Here is a 21,993-nt window from a genome sequence, read left to right as displayed (position 1 = left end):
CTGGTCTCTTCCTCCATATTGTCCTGCAGTCCCATCGCCGCCTCTTGGAGCAGAGGAAGCGCAAACACCTGGATTTGATGGGGTGTTTTTTTCTCCTTCCAGGGTGACTTTACGTCAAGCCGTGTGATGATGTGGCAAAAGGCTGATAGTGAGAAACCTTTCGGCGTGGGGACTCCACACCCCCGTGGCCCCGCGGCGCTCCCCCCAGTCCTGAATGGAATACGCAGAGATGTGTGGGATTACTCTCACAGGAGGAACTTGAACCCTCTGACTTCCTGCCCGCTTGATGAGGTCACCGGTCTCGGTGGGAGTGTCTGTGAAATGCCTGGTCAATAACAGCGGGCCGGCGGCCCAGCGCGGAGGGAGAGCGAGGACGGACGAAAAAGGAGGACTGGGACTCGTAGGGGTGGGTGGGTGGAGGTGGGGGGGGGGGGGGGGGGGGGGGGGGGTAAGCAGTAGATGACAGGTTGAAGTGGGGGAGGAGGTGGAGGAGGACGGGGTGGAAGAGACCATCCAGGGGCTGTCTCTGGTGAGCCCGGGGCTGTTGGCAGTACGCAGCATGTGCTCACGATATGGAGAGGACTCCACGGCCTTTTAGAAATTAGACAAAGGGGGGAGGTGGAGGGGGGCGTGGATGCTCAACCGCCAGGAAAATCTCGCAAAATGACTAAAAAATGTTCCTCGGCTGCCTGACAGAATCGTCTGTTTTTCATTAATAATATGTGACCCACTTAGTAATTGCTACACAAGCTTTGTGCGCGCACTTAAAATGTGACTTTATGAAACTGTTGGTTCGGATAAAGATCTCGACTCTATTAGTCCAGATAATCTGCGTCAGCCCGAGGCAGAACTCATTCATGGTCAACAAATATGAGGCCCTTCAGCGGGCCACATGATTGTCTGTTGAACTATTACGGCTGTCGCACTTCCACAAAGGGAGCAAGTTATATATATATATATATATGTACACGGCAGAACTAACTGCTAACATGTGGCATCACATGCTGCTCCCTGACAGCTCGCTCGCCTCCCAGCTGATGCTGGAGTACTTGTGATTAAAGAGCGGGCTGCCCTCGGCCCCGGTGAAGGTCATGTTGCTATGAGGTAACTCTCTCTCTCTCGAGCCACGAATCAAAGGAGGGGAGCACCTGGTGCACGGTGCCTGAGGCCGTGGCCCTGTAGGTATAGGGTTAGAGGAAGGAAGGGAGGGGCAGGATGGTGATCTTACACACAAAGCCATCTTGTTTTAGACCAGGCTCAGATGGAGCGGCTCGGTTGCCAAGGGTCCAGAGCTCCACATCCTGCCACCCAGTGAAAGGCCCAGTCTTCAAACAAGCTGCCCGAACAAAGAGCCTATGTGGTTGTGTGCAGGAGCACCCATACAAAATCCATCACATCTTCTGGCCTCCTTTCATCTTACAGATTCTAACAATGCGCCGGCCCGCTCGTCCTGCTCGGGCTGTTTGTCAAGAGGTCACGGTTTCCTAATCTGACTCTCGCAAAACAACGCAATTAAGTCATTCTCTGTAAAACACACACAGCTTGGTTGAAAACACACTCACGCCCACCCCCCCACCCCCACCCCCACCCCCACATCATCATCTCCGTGTTTCACCCCCGGGCAGCAGCAGCATCAGCAGCGTAATGCCTTCCAGATGTTGAGATGCTGTACTCTCTGGGCCTTACCAAACCTTGGAAGTCCATGCCGCTCTCTCGCAGCGGTAATGGTGCTCAGGAGGCCCGTGAGGTGGAGGTGAAGGGGGTATGGGGGCGGGGGGGGGGGGTCACAGGACCTTTAAAACTCCAACTGAGACTACAAAAAAAAGGTCCTCAGGATCCTTTCCCTTTTCATGAGGTAATGGCTGATCCGTCCCCTCCTTGCGTTGATCAGCGGGGTTTCAAATGAAAAGTCTAATGAGGGACCTGGGTGTGGCTGAAACAACAGAGGAAGAATAGTCTCCTGACAAACAGGATAACAAGTCCTCTGCAGCTGTTCCCGGTCCAGATGGGTAGTGGTGGTAAATACTATTAGGTTTCATTTGCCGGCACCCTGAGGTTGGGCCTGCGGGTATCTTGCAACGGCTGCTTTTCGTCAACTTATTACCAGCCGGAACCTCTTTCCCTCTGGCTTTCTCCTGATTCACTGAGCCTCCAACACAGAAAAATCATTGCATCTCAAGAATAAGCTTATGTTACCATCTGAGTCCTTTTGTCGATCCCGAATGATTTTGTGTCACAATATAAGATTTATGTTCCACACAAAAGAAGGAAAAAAGCCAGTCATTTGGGTCCTATCTGTTTCAGTATGGACACTCAAAATCTTTGGGATATATTAGATGGCCACAGTCCCTCTGGACATATATTTTCAAATGCTAATACCTTAAAACAAGCATCGAAAATAATACAGCTATGTAGAAACTGTTAGTTATTTATCATTTATGCTCATTAGCTGTGGAGGTTTTGTGGTCATTGGATTATGAAATAACCAGTGACGTAGGATAATTTCCAAAGATGGTTTGAGGGTGTTTTTCTGTTATTTTGGCAACTCGGAGCACGGCAGGGGGCCAGACCAGTCGACATGAACTAGCATGGCCAGAGCAAAGGGACACGAAGAGAGACGACACAATAACATTCTGACTGTGGATCCTCTGAGGCCACGAGTGAGCCCGAGACCGAAACCCGAAGAGGAGAGAGAGAGAGAGAGAGCTGGAAGGAGAAGGAAAAAGTTCCAGACTGAAGAGCTCTGTGAGAAAGTGTCCATCTGCAGCGCAAGCTGGAGGCCACCCAAAACAAACAGGTTAAAATTAAACCGCAGAAAGACAGCCAATCTGTGAGCTTAAAGATCTTACAAACAGAGGATTGCCGTGTTACCGTTTCAAAGGTCTTAGAAATTGTCAGTTTTGTGGTTGATCTGACCGCAATACAACCAGTAATGGCCGTAACAGCTACACAGCTGGCTGAGGCACAGCTGGTGGCCAGATAACCAGGGAAAGTATGAAAGGTTCCTGCATATCTGTGCAAAGTGTTCCTTCACATTATTTTCAGAGAATCAAATTAACCACCTTTCAGCCACTTAAAATTTAAATCTTTTTTAAAATGACAACTTCTGTTTGTTTGTTTGTTTGTTTGTTTTTTCCAGTTTGATTTAATATAGTATGCAACTAGTGGAACAGTCAACAAATGCGCAGTGGTCTTCACCCGGTTGTTGCAAAAAAACAAACAAGAAAAACATCCTTTGATAGGAAACAAGGCGAACCCAATTCCTTTAAGCGAAGTCTGCGTTCGTGTCTACGTGACTCTCACGCAATGAAGCGTTAATTTTCATTTCCTGTGTACATGTCTTTTCAAAGGTCGACTTTTACTGATTGCAAAATTCACCTTTATGATGTGGTTAAGTAGAACAACACAGAGACGGAGCACATTTATGGCCCCCCCTCTATTCGTCCCACTCATAATGATTAATTCAGCTCGAGTCTAACAAACTGCGATCCCTCGTCTCTGGCCTGTCGGCATTGACCTTGCTAATTGGGTTCCAGCTCTGTTATGCCATCAGACAGAGTGAATGCGGTCGCTGTGGTTGCCACCGCTTGAGGTTTCCCAAATCCATATGATATCCGACTGCTAGCAGCGGCTCCCCCACCCCTCCTCCACTTCAGACTGGAGCCAAAGCAGTCCCACAAGTCTGTGCACAGCCGGGGATCAAATTTGTATGATGCCTCATGAGGGAGCCTCGAGGTTGAGGTGATTCGACACTATGCTGCTATCTAGTGGTGACCTCAGTGTAGCATCATTTATAAAGTGTGTATTGTCGTTGCAACTTGCACCACAGATGGTCTATGGTGGTGGTCTTTCTGCAGGAACCTGGACCTGAATCAGGGTCTGAGTCAAGTTTCAATCCGATCCACCACCATGTTCCACAACAATGGAAAAACCAAGACACTGATTTGTAACATGTGTGCTGAAATCAGAGACTCATTCTAGGGTGAAGATATTTTAATTGGTGGACAGCGATGCTGTAATTTGCTGTGGGATCGTCTGGTTTCATCGACTCCAACTCAAGAGGGAGCCAGAGATCAGTGGTGTTTAGCGGTTTTTGCAGCTTCTGCACTAAAGTGAGCCCCATGGGGAGATATTCCAGAGCGCTCCGAGAGGCGAAGCATCCACACATGTTTCTGCTTCTCTCTGCGGACGCATGCAGCCTCATAAAGCAGCGCTGCGGAGGAGTTCATGTGAAAGGTTTTCCTCCACGGAGGAATGTCACTCAGATGATGTGGGAGGGTATTTGTCGTTCAGCTGGAAAAAATATTTACAGTTTATTGTTCCCAGAATGTGTGACTTCATTATTCTCAGCTCTCTCTGCACACAGACCTCCTTAACCCAGTTTCTCCTCCAAGACGGCTCTAATGCAAAGTTTTGTTGGTTTAAAGTGAAAATTCACCGAGCGGATTTGTTCTGAATTATTAGATTACTACTTTAAGGACACTGAATGAGCTGCTGTCTGAGCTCTTGGTATTTTCTACATCAAGCAGACTCATTGGAAACATTTCCATATGACTCTGACGTCAAGCTGTATGCTGCAGAGCAGTGATCCTCTCCTGAGACCTTCAGGCCCAGATTGAGTGTAAGATCCTCCTGTAGATCTGAAATCTGCTGTCAGAAATCATCTTTCCTTCTGAACGGATTCTTTTAGCGCCACTGAAACTACTTTCAGGAGCAAAACTGAAACACATTAAGTCAATATTTATCTGATATCAACACAACATTGTTTAAATCTACCTTGATTGATCTTTTCGTCACTTCCACTGTTGCCCTTTTTGTCAGATATTATTCTTCATTCTAACACAAGGGAGTTTCTGGTGGATTCTGACTGTTGTTGATACGCAGCTGAGGCCTGAAAAGGGCAGATTGTTCTTGGACAGACCTTCTCTTATGACTCAGCTAGGCGGGAGAGAGCCCCTCTTCACAAAACAATAGAACTGAGGAGAAAAGGCTCCCAATAGCCATCAGGAATGACACTTCTTCATTTCCAAATGAAAAGCGCTGACGCATTTTAAAGAAGCTGGAATAAAAGAGGCAGACGTGGAACAAAAAAAGCGAGGAGGTGGGGGGGGGTGGTGAAATGCAACAGACAACTCAAGACAAGAGAAGGATTTAGGTCAGCCGCATGCTGGCTTTCTCCAGGCAGGTAGAGATCTGAATCTCCTCGCCGCGCACGGAAAACACAGGGTGTATTGTTCCGTCACAAAGGTGAAGGAAACCACACCAAGTGTGATTATTAAAGCACTCTGTTGCCATTAGGAAATAACGAATGTAGGGGAGAGGGATTTATTGAGGAATGAAACCACTACACAAGCAGAGTAGAAAGTCATCTGATAAAGCCCAGCAGCCTTCTGATGTGTGGTCGTGTAGAACAGAGCCCCGCTCCTCGCTGTGATTTTGACACTCTTCCTGTCTTTTGTGGGCTCCCGGCCGTCGTCCACCGTAAATTAGATATTTCCTGTTTGTTATCTTGTTCCTGCATGCGTTAAACCTGATCCTGAATGCGCCAGAAGATTTCCATCCCTGGCTTTGTATCTGTTCTGAATTAGGCAGGCCTTGACTGAACCTCCACACAATAAGGTGAAAACACAATGATGACAATAACAACAATAATAAAAATTAATAATTATTATAGTAACAATCACACAAGTCAATATGACAATATGTTCATATCTGAAAACACCCCGTGCAATCCTACACGCTTTTTATTTTGGGAGCGAATGAAGATAATATCTTGGTGTTTATTTTTAAGGAGCCTCATGTTTCCCGCTGTGTGAGGTCTTCATCAAGCTTGTCCCACTGTCTCACCATAGAACATATCTGAGTTTTAACAGGGACATTTCCCTCCAACGCTAAACAGCCCACATCATCAACAAACAGCTTTTGCCTATCATCTGGTATTGTATGATTTTTTTTTTTTTTTTTTTTTTTTTTTACACAGTAATTTAAAATTTTCAAATTGCCAGCAAAAAAAATTAGCTGTGACTGTAAAAAGAAGAGGTAAGCATGATCCTGATATGCTATTTTTGACACCTGCTGCTCTTTTTGAATGACTGAATGGATACAATGAAGTCTGGAGGTGTTTTCCCAAATCTCTACACAATACTTTAGGACAATAGAGCAGTGTAGTTTTAGTGATTTACTGCCTAAAACATCTGTTACCTCGTTCATCACTGCCGTGCTCCTTGAATTTTCTGTCTCTACATGTTTTACATGAAATTTCAAGCTAATTTTTCTTTCTCAAATGAAATCTATTCAACTAATATTGTTTAGTTTGAAATCATTGAGAGCTTGTTGCTGTCAAACTTAATTTTTATGTTTTTCTTTTTTTGTGTTGACGTGATCCTGTAATTTCTTCAGAGCAAAGAAAACAACATGGTTGTCTCGCTTGGAAACTGCATCATCTCCCCCCTACATGTCAAAGTAACACATGGAACCACAATTTGATCCCATATATGTGAATACGCGAATGTGAATGAAAATGGAAAGACGACATGGGGGTGTCGCAGCTCTAAATCCATTCACCATTTATTGATTTAAAGACATTTCTGCAGCAGCCCTGCTTTCATGTTCGTGGTAATCATCAAATAGCTCCATGAAAACGCATCACATCATGTCAATATTGCATTTTTACAGCATTTGATCAAGTTAAGTTTTGATATGCTCTGTAATGATGTTGCAACTATAATGTCACACAGAGGCTGTGAGTTCAGGCTCAACTGGAACAGAGTAACTTCTGGGAATCCTTCCAAGCACGTCTGCATGTAATCAGATGTAATGCATACACAATCCCCTTCCCCACAGAAATGACCTATATGCTCAGGTTAATGGTGGGGGAAGATGAATGTCTTTTCCAGGGAAATTTATCTTTCTCAGGCCTGTGGTATGAGAGAGTTCCTCTTTGAGCAATGTGTTTGAACAATGTGATGTCTAAACAAAAATACATTAAAACATGTGTCAAAACTAGGGTGAAGCAATCTTTTTTCTCTGAAATTCCTTCAAGATATATATATATATATATATATATATATATATATATATATATGTATACGCAGAATCTGTGGAAACAAAGTGTTCGATTCATGCTTTTTCTAGATTATAATAACCCTGAATAGAAACCCGATATGGTTAAACAATAACCGAGAGGCTGTGAAGAAAACACCTGGTTACTAAACAAACAAAGTTTTTTTTCTTTTTTTTCCTCAAAGTACAAGGTCACTCTATGGTCCGACGAGTCATTAGTCTGTACAGGGTCTGTATTTAGACCTTCAGCAGTCAAGTGTTTTTCCTCGTCTTTTTTTTTTTACTGCCATTCTGTCACAACCATTTCCTCTTTGGCACAGGAAAATGTCTGAAGAGGTAACGCCGTATCCTGCTGTTTCTGAATCCACACATCTTATTCCTTTGACTCATCCCGAAGCCTGCATGCAGTGGCGGAAAGTTACTGAGTCACATTATATAAGAGCTTTAATTCAACTTGAAAATAGCCCCAATGTTGCTTGACTTTTTACTTGTAAACATCGCGAAGACTATCATATGGAATTTGCATGTTCTCTCTATGCATGAATTGTCTATAGGTGACAGTGTGTGAATGTATGGCAAAACCGGTAGAAAAGTTTTTTTTCTTTGGTTTTACTAGAATTTTATTAGTACTGGACAATTTCGACATGTCTGTTTCATCTCCCAAATTTTCCTCCACCAATTCCTCTCAACAGTATAAGTAATTATCACTCCATAGAGAGTGGATTGAAGAAAAAAAAAGTTTCTTTGAAATCCTGCTGTTTATTTCCTCATCCTTTCCAACTTTTATCAAACAATGGCTGGGAGTTCCCAGCTGTGTTTTGCTTTCCTTTTGAAAAGTCAATAAATACAATAAATCTCCTATGTAGAATTTTGGTTGATAAATTACTTTTCAGTGACGTGAAAGATGAATTGTTTCCTGTTGTATGAATGTTAGAAAGAAACAGCCCAATGCAACAGGCATTTAACCAAAAGTATCTTACTCAACAGTGACCATATTGTTTTAAACCAAGCCGGTTGTGTAAATATCTGCTGCTCTAAATGACCCAGAAATCTCTCGGAGGCATCAGTTCCCTGCACGTCTCTGTACAAGAGCAGGAAGTGCTCATGGAAATTAAAGGTGATAGTGATCACAGTGTCAGCTTGATAGACTTCAAAACGCTGGACGCGTTTGCCTGTTTACCTTTGTGGCGTTTGGCAGCTCTTTGTTTAGCTTTCAACTGTTCTGATGTTGTTATTGGGAAACGCAGACCTCTTGTCACCAGATCAAAGCTCGGATCATTTAAACTTGAACGAAATCTTAATAGCTACTCTCTATGTGTGTGTGTGTGTGTGTGTGTGTGTGTGTGTGTGTGAACTGAAAGTGCTTGGCCGACATGCCTGGAATCTCAATGCTTGTTTTCACAGCCAAATGCCTTGTTTGTCTTTTCGAGCCTCCCGTGTTGCACATCTTCTTTCACCTCCTCCTTCTGCTCCCCTCTGATGGACTCCTCAAATAACCTTTGACCCCCCACTGGATTAAAGACGATCACTCTGCGCGGCTGCTTATCATCAACAGACCCACTTTTTCAGCCGCGGCGTTCTGGTTCCTGTTCATCATTTCTCAGGGAGGATGTGATTGTAGTGCGTGTCTTTTCAGTCCTCCCACAGACTCTGTCTTTTCCTCCACATTTGTTATTTACTGTGGGAGATTCGTCTCCCAAGAATTCATTATCCCGAAATGAGTCAGCGTCAGCAGTCTGAGCGGGTCCAGTTAAATTTGTCTTCGTATCGCAGGAAGCTGAGCTCAGATCTGGGAAGCCTGGTACAGATTTTAAAAAGGATGTGACTGAAAGTGAGAGCGTGGAAATTCCAGAGTTACGACTTGCTTCTTCCGGCGGGGAAAGGAAAAGCCGATGTCGTAAGACAAATAAGAAATGATCCCAAAAAAAAAAAGGAAAAGAAAGTGTAATCCTCAAAATGATTCTGTTTAAAATATGCATGCATGGCACTGGTGAATCTGCTGATGTGTGGGCGCGAATCTGTGACCTGAAGATGTGTGGGCATGACGACGGCTCCCAACACGCATACAAAACACTTCTCTCTACTGAGAAAACAAAAACAAAAAAAAGGAAAGAAGCCTAATTTCTTCACTGTCAGCACAACGTTCCTCACACTTTGTGAGCACATTTCAAAATGACCTTCATATGTGTGTAGTAAAAATAAAAAAAAAATCAAAACTCCATATAGTAAAGTAGTGTCAATTACTGGAAGGAAAAAAAAATCTGAAGTTCTTCAGATTATTGTGGATGTGGAGAGTGGTGTGTGAATAACATGTTCTGTTTGTATGGCAGGCTGTGTACCATCGCCTGAGTCATGAATTATGAATTACTGGAATACAGAAAAAAATCCCACACACAAACTGCCAACTGTCCAGATCTCCCTCTCTCTCCCTCCACCCCCTCCTCTCTCTCTCTCTCTCCCTCTCTCTCTCTCTGTACTTTCTTCACTTTCTGTCTTGGATCACTGGATGAGCAGAGCAGCCCCAGCAGAGGCGCACAGCAGAGCTGGGAGCTGGAATAAAGGACAGAAGGAACATTGTTCAAACCAAATGCGCAAACGTATCCAATGAGTGAGAGTAGGTTTTTTGTTCTCCTCTTCGTGGGGCTCATTCTCATCGCGACAGGTAGGCTCAGGTTTTGGGTTTTTTTTTTCTTCCTTTCTTTTAACTTTCATCGCTCATATGATGTATTTTCTTCGCTGTGGATATAAACCGTTTGGTTTCGTGCATCTCACGTGGAGGTCAGGTTCCCCAGAGGAGCACGTTTGAATCAGTTGGAGCAAAACTTGTTTTGACCATGAGGGGGGGAGCTGTATCATGTGAGCAGAAACAGATGCCTCGAGAGCAAACAGTGTTAGAAAAAAAAGAAAAGAAAAAAAAACAATTGAAAAAATGATGAATGATGAATGTATGGTCAGTTCTTACATGATTTACTCTCAAAATGAAAAGACACGTGGTCAAATTCGACTTTTTAACTCTATATTTCTTTGAATTAAAACTGTTCAATTAATCTGAAGTTTTTGAACAATGATCCCCTCGATTTCAGATGTAAGAAAAGATTGGTTTATAGATCGTATAGACAGTGTCATTCTTCATTCATCATTCTTGGATTCATAATGTTTAATCTATTTTCAGTCTTCTGGTCAGAAATTCAGTTAAAAGAATGCATATTTAAAGTTTGAATTCCTTTGAAAGCAGCAGATTAGAAAAAAAATGTGTTAATAGCATGAGTTGTTAACTTGTGTCATGTTGACAAAATTTCCCATATCTATAGTGACTGTAATGTAAATAATCAAGATGTTTCATTTCCTATCATTATTGTTCTATTTTCATTACTCTCACAATTGCATGGCGTCTTACTTTCACTTCATGTGACCTTTTCCGGCTTTTCCTTGGTTCTTGTTGGCCACAAAAGGCTTATTGTGTAATATGAAAGCCGGTGAGGACATGGACTGTATCTGACTGTGACACATTTATTTGGAATTTTTGGGACTGAGATTTAGTTGGTAAAAAACTAACTTAAGTAAGATTTATATTATATATTATGAATTTTTTTTTTTTATAAAGTATTGTGTTTTTTTACCATGTATTTTTTGCTAGTAATGCTTGAAAGGACAGTAATAAATAACATATTTGATCAAAGCAGTATTGTAATGAGAAAAAAGCAAGTTTGACATCAATCTTTTAACAACATACCAACTCTTAAAAACACAAATTATTGGCAGTGCACAAAAACCATTCATTGCAATAATATCTTTTTCCTTTTGAAGTTATTGTTCAAATGCACTCCCATGTTTGCAGGTGTGAACACGTCCTGTCCCTTGGAGCTGAGCCCCCCCAGGGTTGTGGTGAAATATGGAGATCCGGTCACAATCAGCTGCATGACATGGAAGCGCGACCACGACGGTATGGGCTGGGAGGCTCCTCAGGGCGGCAAATCCATCTCCAACGTGACTTCTTCGAACTGGACCGTGGACAGTCTCACAGAATGGGACATGTCTCCCATCTGCTTTTTTGCCTCCCATTATAAGGGCTGCACCATCACACCTGGACTCGTGCTTTATAGTAAGTCTTGCCTGCTGCTGTAATTTGCAAGAATGATGCAGTGTCAAGTATCTGATGGCTGCTTCCTCTTCTCCAGCATTTCCAGAAACAATCAGCATCCGATCCAGCGGCGATTTGAAGGAAGGGGAGGAAACCGTCTTCACGTGTGATATTGTCGACGTAGCGCCACTTCAAAATCTCTCTGTCACATGGTTCAAAGGAGACACGATCATCCACAGAGAGACTTTTAATGATTCCACAAAGGAGCCGGTCAGTCAGTCGTCCATCCTTCAATTTACACCAACTAGAGAGGACAGCGGCAGCACGATCACATGTGAGGCGCGATTGGACCTTGGACCTGTGGGGCCGGACCTTAAGGTGTCTTCAGAAGAGTATGCTGTCACAGTTTTTTGTGAGTATATCATTATTTAGTTTCACTGCTTTACTTTATCATAAAAATTCTGCAACAGTTCTTGACAAAAGTGTCGGCTGACAGGAAAATCAATAACCAGCCCCTCAAATTGAAAATGACACAGTGAAACCATTTTATTTGCTTTCTTCCTCTTTCTAGTCGGACCAGACGTGCCGTGCACTGTTGTGGAGATCACGGAAGGTCAAACTATTGAAGAAAAATGCGCTGTGACGGGAAATCCGGCCCCTAAAGTAAGATGGTTCCAGGACGGAGAGCTCATCAACTCATCCGTCCCTTTCGGAAGAAAAGATGCAGGAAGATACGCAGTCGAAGCTGAAGGGCACACCCCACTCAACAAGACAATCACCTTTATTGTTTTGTGTGAGTGTCACCCTCCAGCGTCACAATTCATTACCAGACCAGGCTACACATTGCTCAAGCGTTTATATGTTTTTTTGCCTTCAGACGGACCAGAATTGGAATGTCCGAGCACGTATACTGTGCTGGAGCATGATGATCGCAACCTGGCCTGTACTGTGGAGGGCTATCCCACACCGGAGATCATCTGGTACAAAGACGGCGAGGAGGTCGAACTTCCTGAAACGTTCACGAGAAGGGACGCGGGGCAATACGTGATCACAGCTTCAAACAGTCTCACGAGCGTCAATTCCACTGTGGACATTGTGGTTCTGTGTAAGTCCTAGATTAACTCTTAATGCCCGATTTACTTTGTTTACAACAGTACTGCCTTTTGCTTTTTATTCATTGGACTAAAATTGTCTACCTTTTCATCGTCTGTAGACCCACCGTCACAGATCGTCGAGCTCGAAGACTCTGAAATCGAGGTGGGGTCCGACGTGTGGCTGAAGTGTTCGTCCGTGGGTAACCCCCGACCCAAATACTCCTGGACTTATTACCGGACAGGAAATGTGGAGGAGGAGAGCGAAGACGGAGTGTCCAGGCTGATCATCTCCAACGCCACTGCGTACAACGGGGGCTCGTACACGTGCCGCGCCAGCAACGTCAAAGGCAGCGTTTACAAAACTGTGGTGGTCACCGTGAACGGTAAGCAGCAGGAAACCAGGAGTGTGTTTATTAAAATATGTCTGCTCAGAGAGATACAGTAAGAGGTGGATTTGAGCAACAACAATGATAATCTGATCTAGTTTCCTGGACCTCAGCAATCAAATTGATAGAAAAATAGGACTTACCTGCACATTATTTATTTTTCTAATTAATTAAGTAATGTAACGTTATTCTTTATTTGTCCCACAATGGAGAAATTTGCATTATTCCAGCAGCCAATGGAGAATAGTAGAAGAGTATCAAAAGAATATGAAAATAATAAGCATCAAAAACAAGAACAACAGCAAACATCATATAATAACAAGATTATAACTGTGATATTATTCTCACATGATAATGCTTGTAGAGATTAGAAACATGCACAGAATAAATAAATGAAAAATGTATTTTGCTCACCAGAAAGCAATGGTGGACATTTTCCAGGTTTGTCAGTACTTGGTTGTAATTCACTGATTTATTTGTGTTGATCACTTTAAAGTGATAAACCCTCAGATTTGCTAAACCGACCCAAAAAATTACAGACATGTCCGACGGTGCAGCTGGGAAGTGTGAACTCAGAACTTTCCATTTCACAATGCTATAGAAACAAGTATATGGTGCCACTCAATGCAACACTATTTGTACATAACTATTTCTTAATTGGTCAAAGTAAAAAAACAAAACAAACAAACAAACCGGACTTAACAATCACTGCATGAGCCAACACAGTTTTGTCTCATTAGAATTTTGTAAGAGTAACGTGTGCTGATATTGTATTGACCTGATGGTCATTGCTTCATTCTTGGATGATTGATGGCCATTGGTGAGGATTACATTGTTGCCTGTTTTATAATGTCACAATAATCCAATACTTGAAACTTTTTGCGTCATGTGTTATAAATGAAGAAGAGATAGTTACGTTTCCAAGGATATTCCATTTTAGCTGAACATAACTCTGTTCTATTCTTCATTTAGACTTGCTTTATCTGACTCAGGGTCGGTGGATTATGGAGAAAGAGAGAGAGAGAGAGAGAGAGAGAGAGAGAGAGAGAGAGAGAGAGAGAGAGAGAGAGAGAGAGAGAGAGAGAGAGAGAGAGACAGAGTCACACACTCACATTCTCATTGAGTGTGAATAATTCACTTCAAATGTGTATTTTTGAACTGTTGGAGGAAATCCTAAACATGCACAGGAAGAATCTATTCAAAAAGGTCCCAAAACAAACTGACCTGTGACACTGAAACTCCAGCACACAGGAGTCAAACACATTTCAGTTCAGGGGCCTGCTTTTATCTTGAACGGGTTGGCCTGGTAAAATACTGCAATAATAGCCTTTAAATTCAAATTTTAAAGTTCTTCATTGTTGTGGTGGAGAGAACACTGTGGTGAAAATGCCTATTCTTGCAAAACCAAATAATTACTGACAGAAATGACTAAACATAAAGCCCAATTTTAATGCTACTGTCTTGTGTAATCTGAAGTGAAATACCAAAAAAAAAAAAAAACTTCCCCTATGTCACATTATGGATGTTTTTGCAAAGTCATCCTGACAGCATGGCTTTGAGGGTAGTGTGACAGCAAGGAGGCAGCTTCACCGATATCTCAGCTCAGGTCTCATGGTTTTTCCACTGCTCTTTAGAAATTTCTTCGTAAAAAAATTACAATTTGCTTGGTGGTTTGGCGTGCCAGATCGGAGCTTCTTGCCGGCCCAGTGTTGGCCCATGGATCATATGTTTGACACTCCTGCTATTGAGAGTGCTAACCACTACATCACTGTGCCCCCAGCATAACATAACACAATGGCCGCCCTGGTGCCGTCACATGTGGCCTGCGGTTGTGAGGCCGGTTGGTTTTACTGCTAAATTCTCTGAAAGGCAGCTTGCGCGAGAGAAATGAACATTCGCTTCTCGGGCTTGAGTTCTGGTGGACATTCCCACCGTCAGCATGACAGTCGCACGCTCCGTCAAAACTTGTGACATCTGTGGCATCGTGCCCTGTGATGAATCTGTATATTTCACTGTTCTTGGTAATAATCCTGCTTTCTAATCAGCATCTTGATAAGCCACAGCTGTGAGATAGATGAATTTCCTGTTCAGAGAGCTCGCAAACACGTTTAGACACATTTGTGCAATATATTTGAGAAGAATCGGCCTTTTGTCTACGTTGAATAAGTTTTGGGTTTTTCAGTTCGACTCAGCAACAGACATTGAAGTGTTGTATTTATATTTTTCTTCAGTGTATATGTGGGACATCCAGTTGGTTTATTAAAAATTTCCACTAAACAGAAACCTAAACTAAAAAAAAAACAAAAACCCAGAAACACATAAATTTAATTGATTTGTTTACATCGTGCATTAAAACTATGAAGCCAGTCTTTATAAACTTCAACATATGGCAGTGAAATTTACTGAAGCTCCGTTTAATTGCATTTCTCCTTATAAAGGAAAGCTTGTGGCTCAGCCGCTGAGGAGGAGGAGGAGGAGCAGCGCACTGCGCGCAGAGCCGCGCGCGACGTAGCGCGGCGGGGCGGCGCGCGGCGCTCTGCGCGCGGGGCGGTGCGGTGCGGGGCTTGGACGAGCGGCGGTAGTAGCTTTTAGCTCTTAGCTTCCACCCGAAAAAAAAAAAAGTCAACAAGTCTCCGCCGGGGCTGAGGAGAAGCCGGAGAAACCGAATCCTAACGGAAGAGGGGCGACAGCTGTCGGAGTGAAAGCAGAAACCCCCTCGGAGGCTCCAATGGAGGAGCTCGGCTCTCTTCGTCTGCTGTCGCTCTTTCTGGCTTTAGAGCTGCTTTGTAACGGGACGCAGTCGCGTAAGTTTGTGCTCAGCAAACGCTCAAGTTTTTTCTTTTGTGTGGAGACCGACATGTCTCTCTCTTTCTCTCTCTCTCTGTCTCTCTGTCTATTTATGACTCCTGCATGATGAAGAGCTGAGCTGATTTTTAAAGCTGCAGAGTTTTAAAAAGTTGTGAATGTATTTGTTCACTTAAAATGAGTAAAAAAAAGGATAACAGAGGGAAAAAAAAGAATTGTTGTGGAATAACTGTAACCTACAAATGTTTTAATATTCTACTCACATTCTTTGTCTATTGTTTATTTATTAGCTTATTAAAAAGCAAATAATGTCACACTGTTAGGTGCGATTGAATGGTGAAGGAATGACGCATTCAACAAATATGCAGATATTTCAGTGAGGTCCAGGAGAAAGAATGGTGGGCAGCAAGTGCAGACTTCCCAAAGGGAGTGGTATATCCTTCCTGAGTACAGGCTGCCTCCTGCGATAGGGTCTTTGTTTCTAAAGAACCTTTTAAGGCTGTTTTCTCACTACAATTGATGTTTGTGTCCCAAGACTGCATTAACATTTCTCCTTCCCACCCCTCATATAGGTGCCCCACCGGAATGCCCCATTGAAATAACTCCAGAGACCTTGATAGTCGAATACCAAAACCAGGGGCGTCCAGCCACATGCCAGCCGACATCCACCAGCGCCTCACACGTCCGTCAGATATACTGGCAAGATCTGCAGGACAACAGAACCTTCGATGTGATCGACTGGCTTCCTGACACCTATAACAACTGGTACTCAAGGCCTGCTTGTTTTGGAGATTTCCAGGGAATCGGAACCTGCCACAAGAAACTAAAAGTCATTATTTACAGTAAGTACGTCAAACAGTTTTCACTTTTAAAAGACATCGTGCGGCCTTCTGAAACTGTCTCTCGCCTCTTCCAGAAACACCAGACAGCGTTTCCATCCGTCCGTTGGAGAACTCCAGCTCAGTGTTGGAGGACAGAGCGTTTCAGCTGCACTGTGACATTATCAACGTCGCCCCTGCACAAATGCTCACTGTGCAGTGGTACAGAGGGAGTGAAGCCATTGGACCAGGTGGGACATCTTTCCAACACGCTTTGTCTCTGACGTCCAACAAATGGTTAACATTTACAACAATGATCACTGCTTGGAAAAAAAAAAAGCTGGGCAATAACCTTAAATTGGGATGTTTTGACAGAAAAATGCAACGTAAATAACATTTATCACAATATTATCATTGTTACAGCCCATCATTAATAGAATGGAACAGAATAGAATAGAAACACTTGTTTTAATCCCAGAGATAAAAGTCCAGTATGTAAACAGCCCGTGTGTGTGTGTGTGCGTGTGTGTGTGTGTGTAAAAAAGTGTGGATTTGGGTAACGCGGCGATGATTCATGAGTCTACCCACGACACGGCCCAACCTCCGTTAGAACAGAGTAGTAATTACACTGCAAAGCCGGCAAATTGCAAGACTAAAGAAAAGCCTTGGTGACTCAACCGGTCTGAAAAAAGCACAAATGATATCAGCGCATCTTAACTGGAGACGGAAAACCAGTTTTTCTTGGTGGAGTTCCAGAGTGTAACCGAAGGAAGGCGGTGTGTAGCTATAATGACATTATTTACGATTTTAAATATATTTTATTATTGATATGAAGGTTGTAAATAATGAATCACAAGTGTCAAACACAATCCCTTCGAAACGGAAAAGTCTGTATTCATCAGCTTCTGCTTGCAAAGAACTAGGAAGTGGAAAATTTGGCACAAAAAACCTGTATGAGACCGTCTTGGACGTGTTGTTTGCGAAGTGCTTCAACAGTATGAACTGGCCAAGCTTCTTTCCTTTCATGTATTGTCTCATAAAGCTAATGGCAACATTCTTTGTTGTTAATCTTTTTGTTGTGAGCGGTGCTTGTTTCTTGTCCTTTGAACATTCCCCATTCATAAGTTAAACCTACATTTCCAGCACTATAATTGTGCTATTTAAGGTATAAAGATACAGAGAACTATTGTGATTCTGCTATTTCACGTCATGTTTTCCTCAATGAAATCTTAAATTCTGTCTTTTAGGGGTGCTGAGCCTGGAGGACTGTCAGCCTGACGACGTCAGAAACTGTGATATCGGCGTCGTCAAGTCACCGGTGAACCTGACGTCCTCCGTGAACGTCACTCTGAACCGGGCGCACAGTGGGGCGGAGTTCAGATGCGAGGCTCAGTTGCGCCTGGGATCGGAAGCGTCGCATGGTGCTTGGAGCTCGGAGTCCGCCCCTCTGAACCTCACCGTCCTCTGTGAGATCACATCTTCATTCGCTATTAATTAAAATAAATAAATAAATACATTACCTCTGAATATATTGATTTTCTTTATCCTCACTGTGCTTCTTTTACCTTTGTCTCTGAACAGATAAGCCCGTTATAAACACCGCAAAGCTTCCAAAGAGAGTCCCCCTGTTCAGGGGTTATCCCGAGGAGCTGGTCTGTGAAGCCCATGGGAGTCCCGCTCCGGTCATCCAGTGGCTCTACAGCAAAGATAAAGTGGTTCAGGTGTCTGGGGGAAATCTGACTGTGTTCGAGGAAGGCATCTACAACTGCTCGGCTCGCAACGGCGTGGATTCCACCGTACACGTCGTCGAAGTCGTTTTAAAAGGTAACGTACATGTTTCTGGAGGGGATTGAGCAACATTTTCCCCTAAGAGAGATTTAGTAGAATTATTTGCTCATTATGCAAAGATAAAGACTCAGTTCTGGTAAAGCAGCCAGTTCTGTGGAACCATTGAATACAATTACTGAGTACTTTGTTAGGAAATCCTGTAACCCTGCCTACTCGTGCAGTTATCTGTTCAGCTAATCCCGAAGCAGCCGTGCAAAGCACAAAATTCTGCTGACAGGTGAGGAACTGCAACATCTGAACGCAGATTTTTTTTTTTTTTTTTTTTTTTTGGGACTCAGGGACTTTAAATTTTTTGTCATTGTTGTTCCTGGTAGGAATATCAGTTTGAATGGACTTATAAATGTGCATTAGGTGAGACTGAGCAGAAGAATTACTCCCCCAGAATAAAAGCCTGTCACTGTGTACAGCACTGAGACAATCACACCAGCAGAAGACGGTGTTTAGTTGCACTTTCACCCTAACCCTGAGAAAAACAATGAGCTGTATCCTTTCATGCCTTTTGTCTACTTGGCATGGCACACAGATGCTGGACTCAGCATGTGGCATGAACAGAAGGAGCTCATGGTCTCAGCCCGCCTCAGGTCAACAGTTCATTCCACTCTGTGTTTTCGTAATCAATCAGTGTTTGAAGGCTGAATGCTGCTAATGATGTGCATCCTGTTCCGATGTCTGTCGTCTAATGAGAGATGAGCTGTGTACTGCCACGGCCTTCAGAGGATAGAGCGAGCATAACGGGAAACATTCATTATTTCACACATTTGAATAATGTGTGAAGATTCATTGAAATATTAGAATATTCTTCAATGCAAAAACACATCCAGACTATAAACACTTCATAGCTCTCAGGACACGAGTTGTGATTTTTGTTGCACATGAATCTCAACGTGTGTTCATAATATTATCTTATAATGCTGAAAATTTATAGACGGCCGCTATTTCAAACAAAATTTACGACTTGACGTGACACAAAGGAGGTGTGAACTGAGAATCTGCGTGCCGGGGTGTGTGAAGTCACTTAAGTTGAAGGAACCGTTGCTCTCATAACACTCTGAAAGCCTGACGTTCTTAATGGTCGGATGTGGTCGAGATACAATCGTGAAGATCAACTCTTCTTAAGATGTTCCAAATAAAGTGCTTAAAAATGGGAAAATATTTTGTTTACAAGGGAACTCTAACTTCACAACAATGATGTAAGTCTAAACAGTCTGTTGTTCTGCCTCAATATCATTTCAAGTAAATCAATTAGATACTTTTGCACATTAAGATAGATGTGCTGATTATTAAATTACTTCTTTGAAAATAAGAAGCATGTTTCAGTTGTATACTAAAACTTCAGCGTTGACTTGTTGCATGAGAACAGTCTTGTATTTAAAGGTGGTAATTTTTCATGCCGTAACATGCTCTCTGTTGGTTTCGTTCCAGAGGACTACCTGCCCCTCATCGCCGGCTTCGTGGCCGTCACAGTCGTCGTCATCTCCGTCATCTTCGTCTTCCTCTACTCCATCTACTACAAGAACACCAAGATGCGCCGCTACAGTCTCAAAAACCCCAAACTCAGCACTCACAACGGCAACGTGGCCACGAACGGCTGGGATCTGCCGTTACCCATGACCAAGCTGTCTTAGCATGGCCCCAGATTACCGGCTGACCGCTCTGAACGACCTGCATCTCTCCGCCAGAGCCAGAACCTGCAGCCAAACGCTCAAAAAGGCTGAAGTGATGAGTAAAATGGAAGTTAAAAAACAGGGTTCACCTATTTGCAAATCGCATTATTTTGCTGGCGATAGAGCAAAAACCGACACATCAGGAGAGAGTCGCTCATTTTGAATGTGATAGCAGAGACACGAGAATGAAAACGTTTGAAAACAGGAAACCAGAACGAAGAGGCCGGTTTTGGGAGAGCGGTGTTTTCTGTTTCCTTTTTTTTTTATCTGATGCAGCGTTCTCGCTGCTTGGCAGTCCTTGAGTTGTTTTGGGAGAGTTTTTGTGCTGTTAAGTTTGATAATGATGAATAATGTAGGCGGGGTCAGGTCAGGTCAGTACTGTAGAGATGAATGAAGCGAGTGGCCGAGCTGCACGGTCAGGAACTGCTGAAGTTCTCAAACTGCTGTACTGTCCAGCATTTATAGTGCCTGCTTAGTTGTGTGAGTTATTGGAAGCGATTCAACTCCACACCAACAGGAATGCAGACTTTTGAACTGTGTGGTGATAACAGAACAGGTGGTATTTCCTATTTTACATCTGCGAGACGTTTCCTTGGTTTTGGAGAATAATTAACATTCATTTGTCCAGAGAAGCCTTTTGAACAGTGTCATTTTGAATCGTGTTTGCATTTGGCTTTATGATACATTTTTTAATTGGCATTTATCACCTGTGAACATCTAATGAGTTGCAAAATTCTCCTCCAGCTGTTTTCTTTTTTCATTATTAGAATCGTGTTGCTGCCATCACATTCAAAATGAGCTCATCCGTTCTCGTCCTGCAGCATCTGATGCTTCTGTTGTGACTGAAATATGTTTTAGTGAGATTTGCGGCTGATTTTAAACCTGTTCTTTGAAGCATTTCACTCATCGATCCAACCCGTGTGGAAGTAAGATGTTAGAGTACGGGAGGGTCTGAATACGACTCAGACAGAAGGAAACACTGGACAGTTTGGAAAATGTTTCTATCCCCCCAAATATCACACTATCAACCCCAAATCTAATGTCGCATAAATGAGTGTTTTATCCTGTCAGCCGGCTTGAGATGCACAAGTCATGACGTACTACTGGAATTCACCTGTTTTCACTGGAGCAAGAACTCAACTATTTATTCTGGGCAGAAAAGGGAATAATCTCAGCTCATTTCTTGGTTTCACTAACAATTTTTTTTGCATTAAATGCTGTCCCATCAAAATATACTCAGTCAAGATTTTTATATGTAGCTACTTCTCACACCAACAGGATGTCACATCATGTGTTTGAACTTTGTGAACTTCAGACTGCTGTGTGTTTTTTTCCCCTGACATAAACAGGAAATGTTGATACCTTTGAAAATGTGACATCACTGAATATGTGAAAACCAGATCAGCTTCACAGAGTTTGTGGCGATCGTTGCTCGAAAGTACATTTTGTTGAGCCTTTTGTCCTTTGGCCGTGCTCCCTAAGCCCCTGTGCCCTCCTCTCAGTGCCATACTGTATCAGGCTCTGGCCTTTCGGGACAAAATACATTGTTCCACAGTTGGGTGCTTTTTTTAAAAAGTGACTGCAGGCATTATAGCCCAATGCCACCCCCAAATTTTATGTTAAAGCTCAAGTTTATTTATGAGAAAAAGTGAAGAATGAAGGATTTTTGTACTGAGACTGGACTGCACACAGGATGTAAACACTGCACCTGCATAAAAAAAGGGGCATGAAGACATTTTATTACATTTGTGAATACTGCTGTAAATATTTATGACTCATGTTAAAACTGTATTTTATTATTAAAACCGTGGCTTAAAAAAAAACATCTTGTTTCGTCATTACATTTACTCCCATATAAGTAAACCTCAGTCAACACCTCGTATAATTTATGTTAATGGGAGATCAGACTGAAGTGTGAAGATTCCAAACTGTCTTCGACAAATGCATTTGGATGTTTTGCAATAAATTATAATTAGATGAAAAGAAATTATTATTCGGATTAGGAGCGAAATCTATTGTCATTACACGTGTTGTTACAGAGTAACGAAAGGTCATCTGGCATCCCATCCACAAGTTCAATGCACAGATTTACACGCTATGTGGGTAAATGTGATTATAGAGTAAATACACACATTTCAAGTATTTTTTTTTTAGATTTGGACTGAAATAGCTTTTGGGACATAATTCAAAAAATAGAAAAAAAAAAGGCTGATATTAAGTTTGTGCAGATCAAGG

General features: G+C 42.8%; 1 protein-coding gene across 1 annotated transcript; it reads left to right on the top strand.

Moving 5' to 3' along the window:
* Positions 1-9,570: 9,570 nt before the first annotated feature.
* On the top strand, positions 9,571-21,574 carry icam3 (intercellular adhesion molecule 3). Its single transcript, XM_030090284.1, has 11 exons — positions 9,571-9,724; positions 10,901-11,164; positions 11,241-11,555; positions 11,715-11,936; positions 12,021-12,248; positions 12,357-12,620; positions 16,001-16,270; positions 16,345-16,497; positions 17,494-17,712; positions 17,828-18,070; positions 19,517-21,574. Exons 1-11 carry the CDS (start codon positions 9,667-9,669, stop codon positions 19,717-19,719), a joined length of 2,439 nt encoding a protein of 812 aa, XP_029946144.1. The 5' UTR covers positions 9,571-9,666; the 3' UTR covers positions 19,720-21,574.
* The last annotated feature ends 419 nt before the right edge of the window (positions 21,575-21,993 follow it).

Source organism: Salarias fasciatus, chromosome 4 (genome assembly GCF_902148845.1).
Source record: "Salarias fasciatus chromosome 4, fSalaFa1.1, whole genome shotgun sequence".
Taxonomy (NCBI): Eukaryota; Metazoa; Chordata; class Actinopteri; order Blenniiformes; family Blenniidae; genus Salarias; species Salarias fasciatus.
This window is presented reverse-complemented; position numbering and strand designations above follow the sequence as displayed.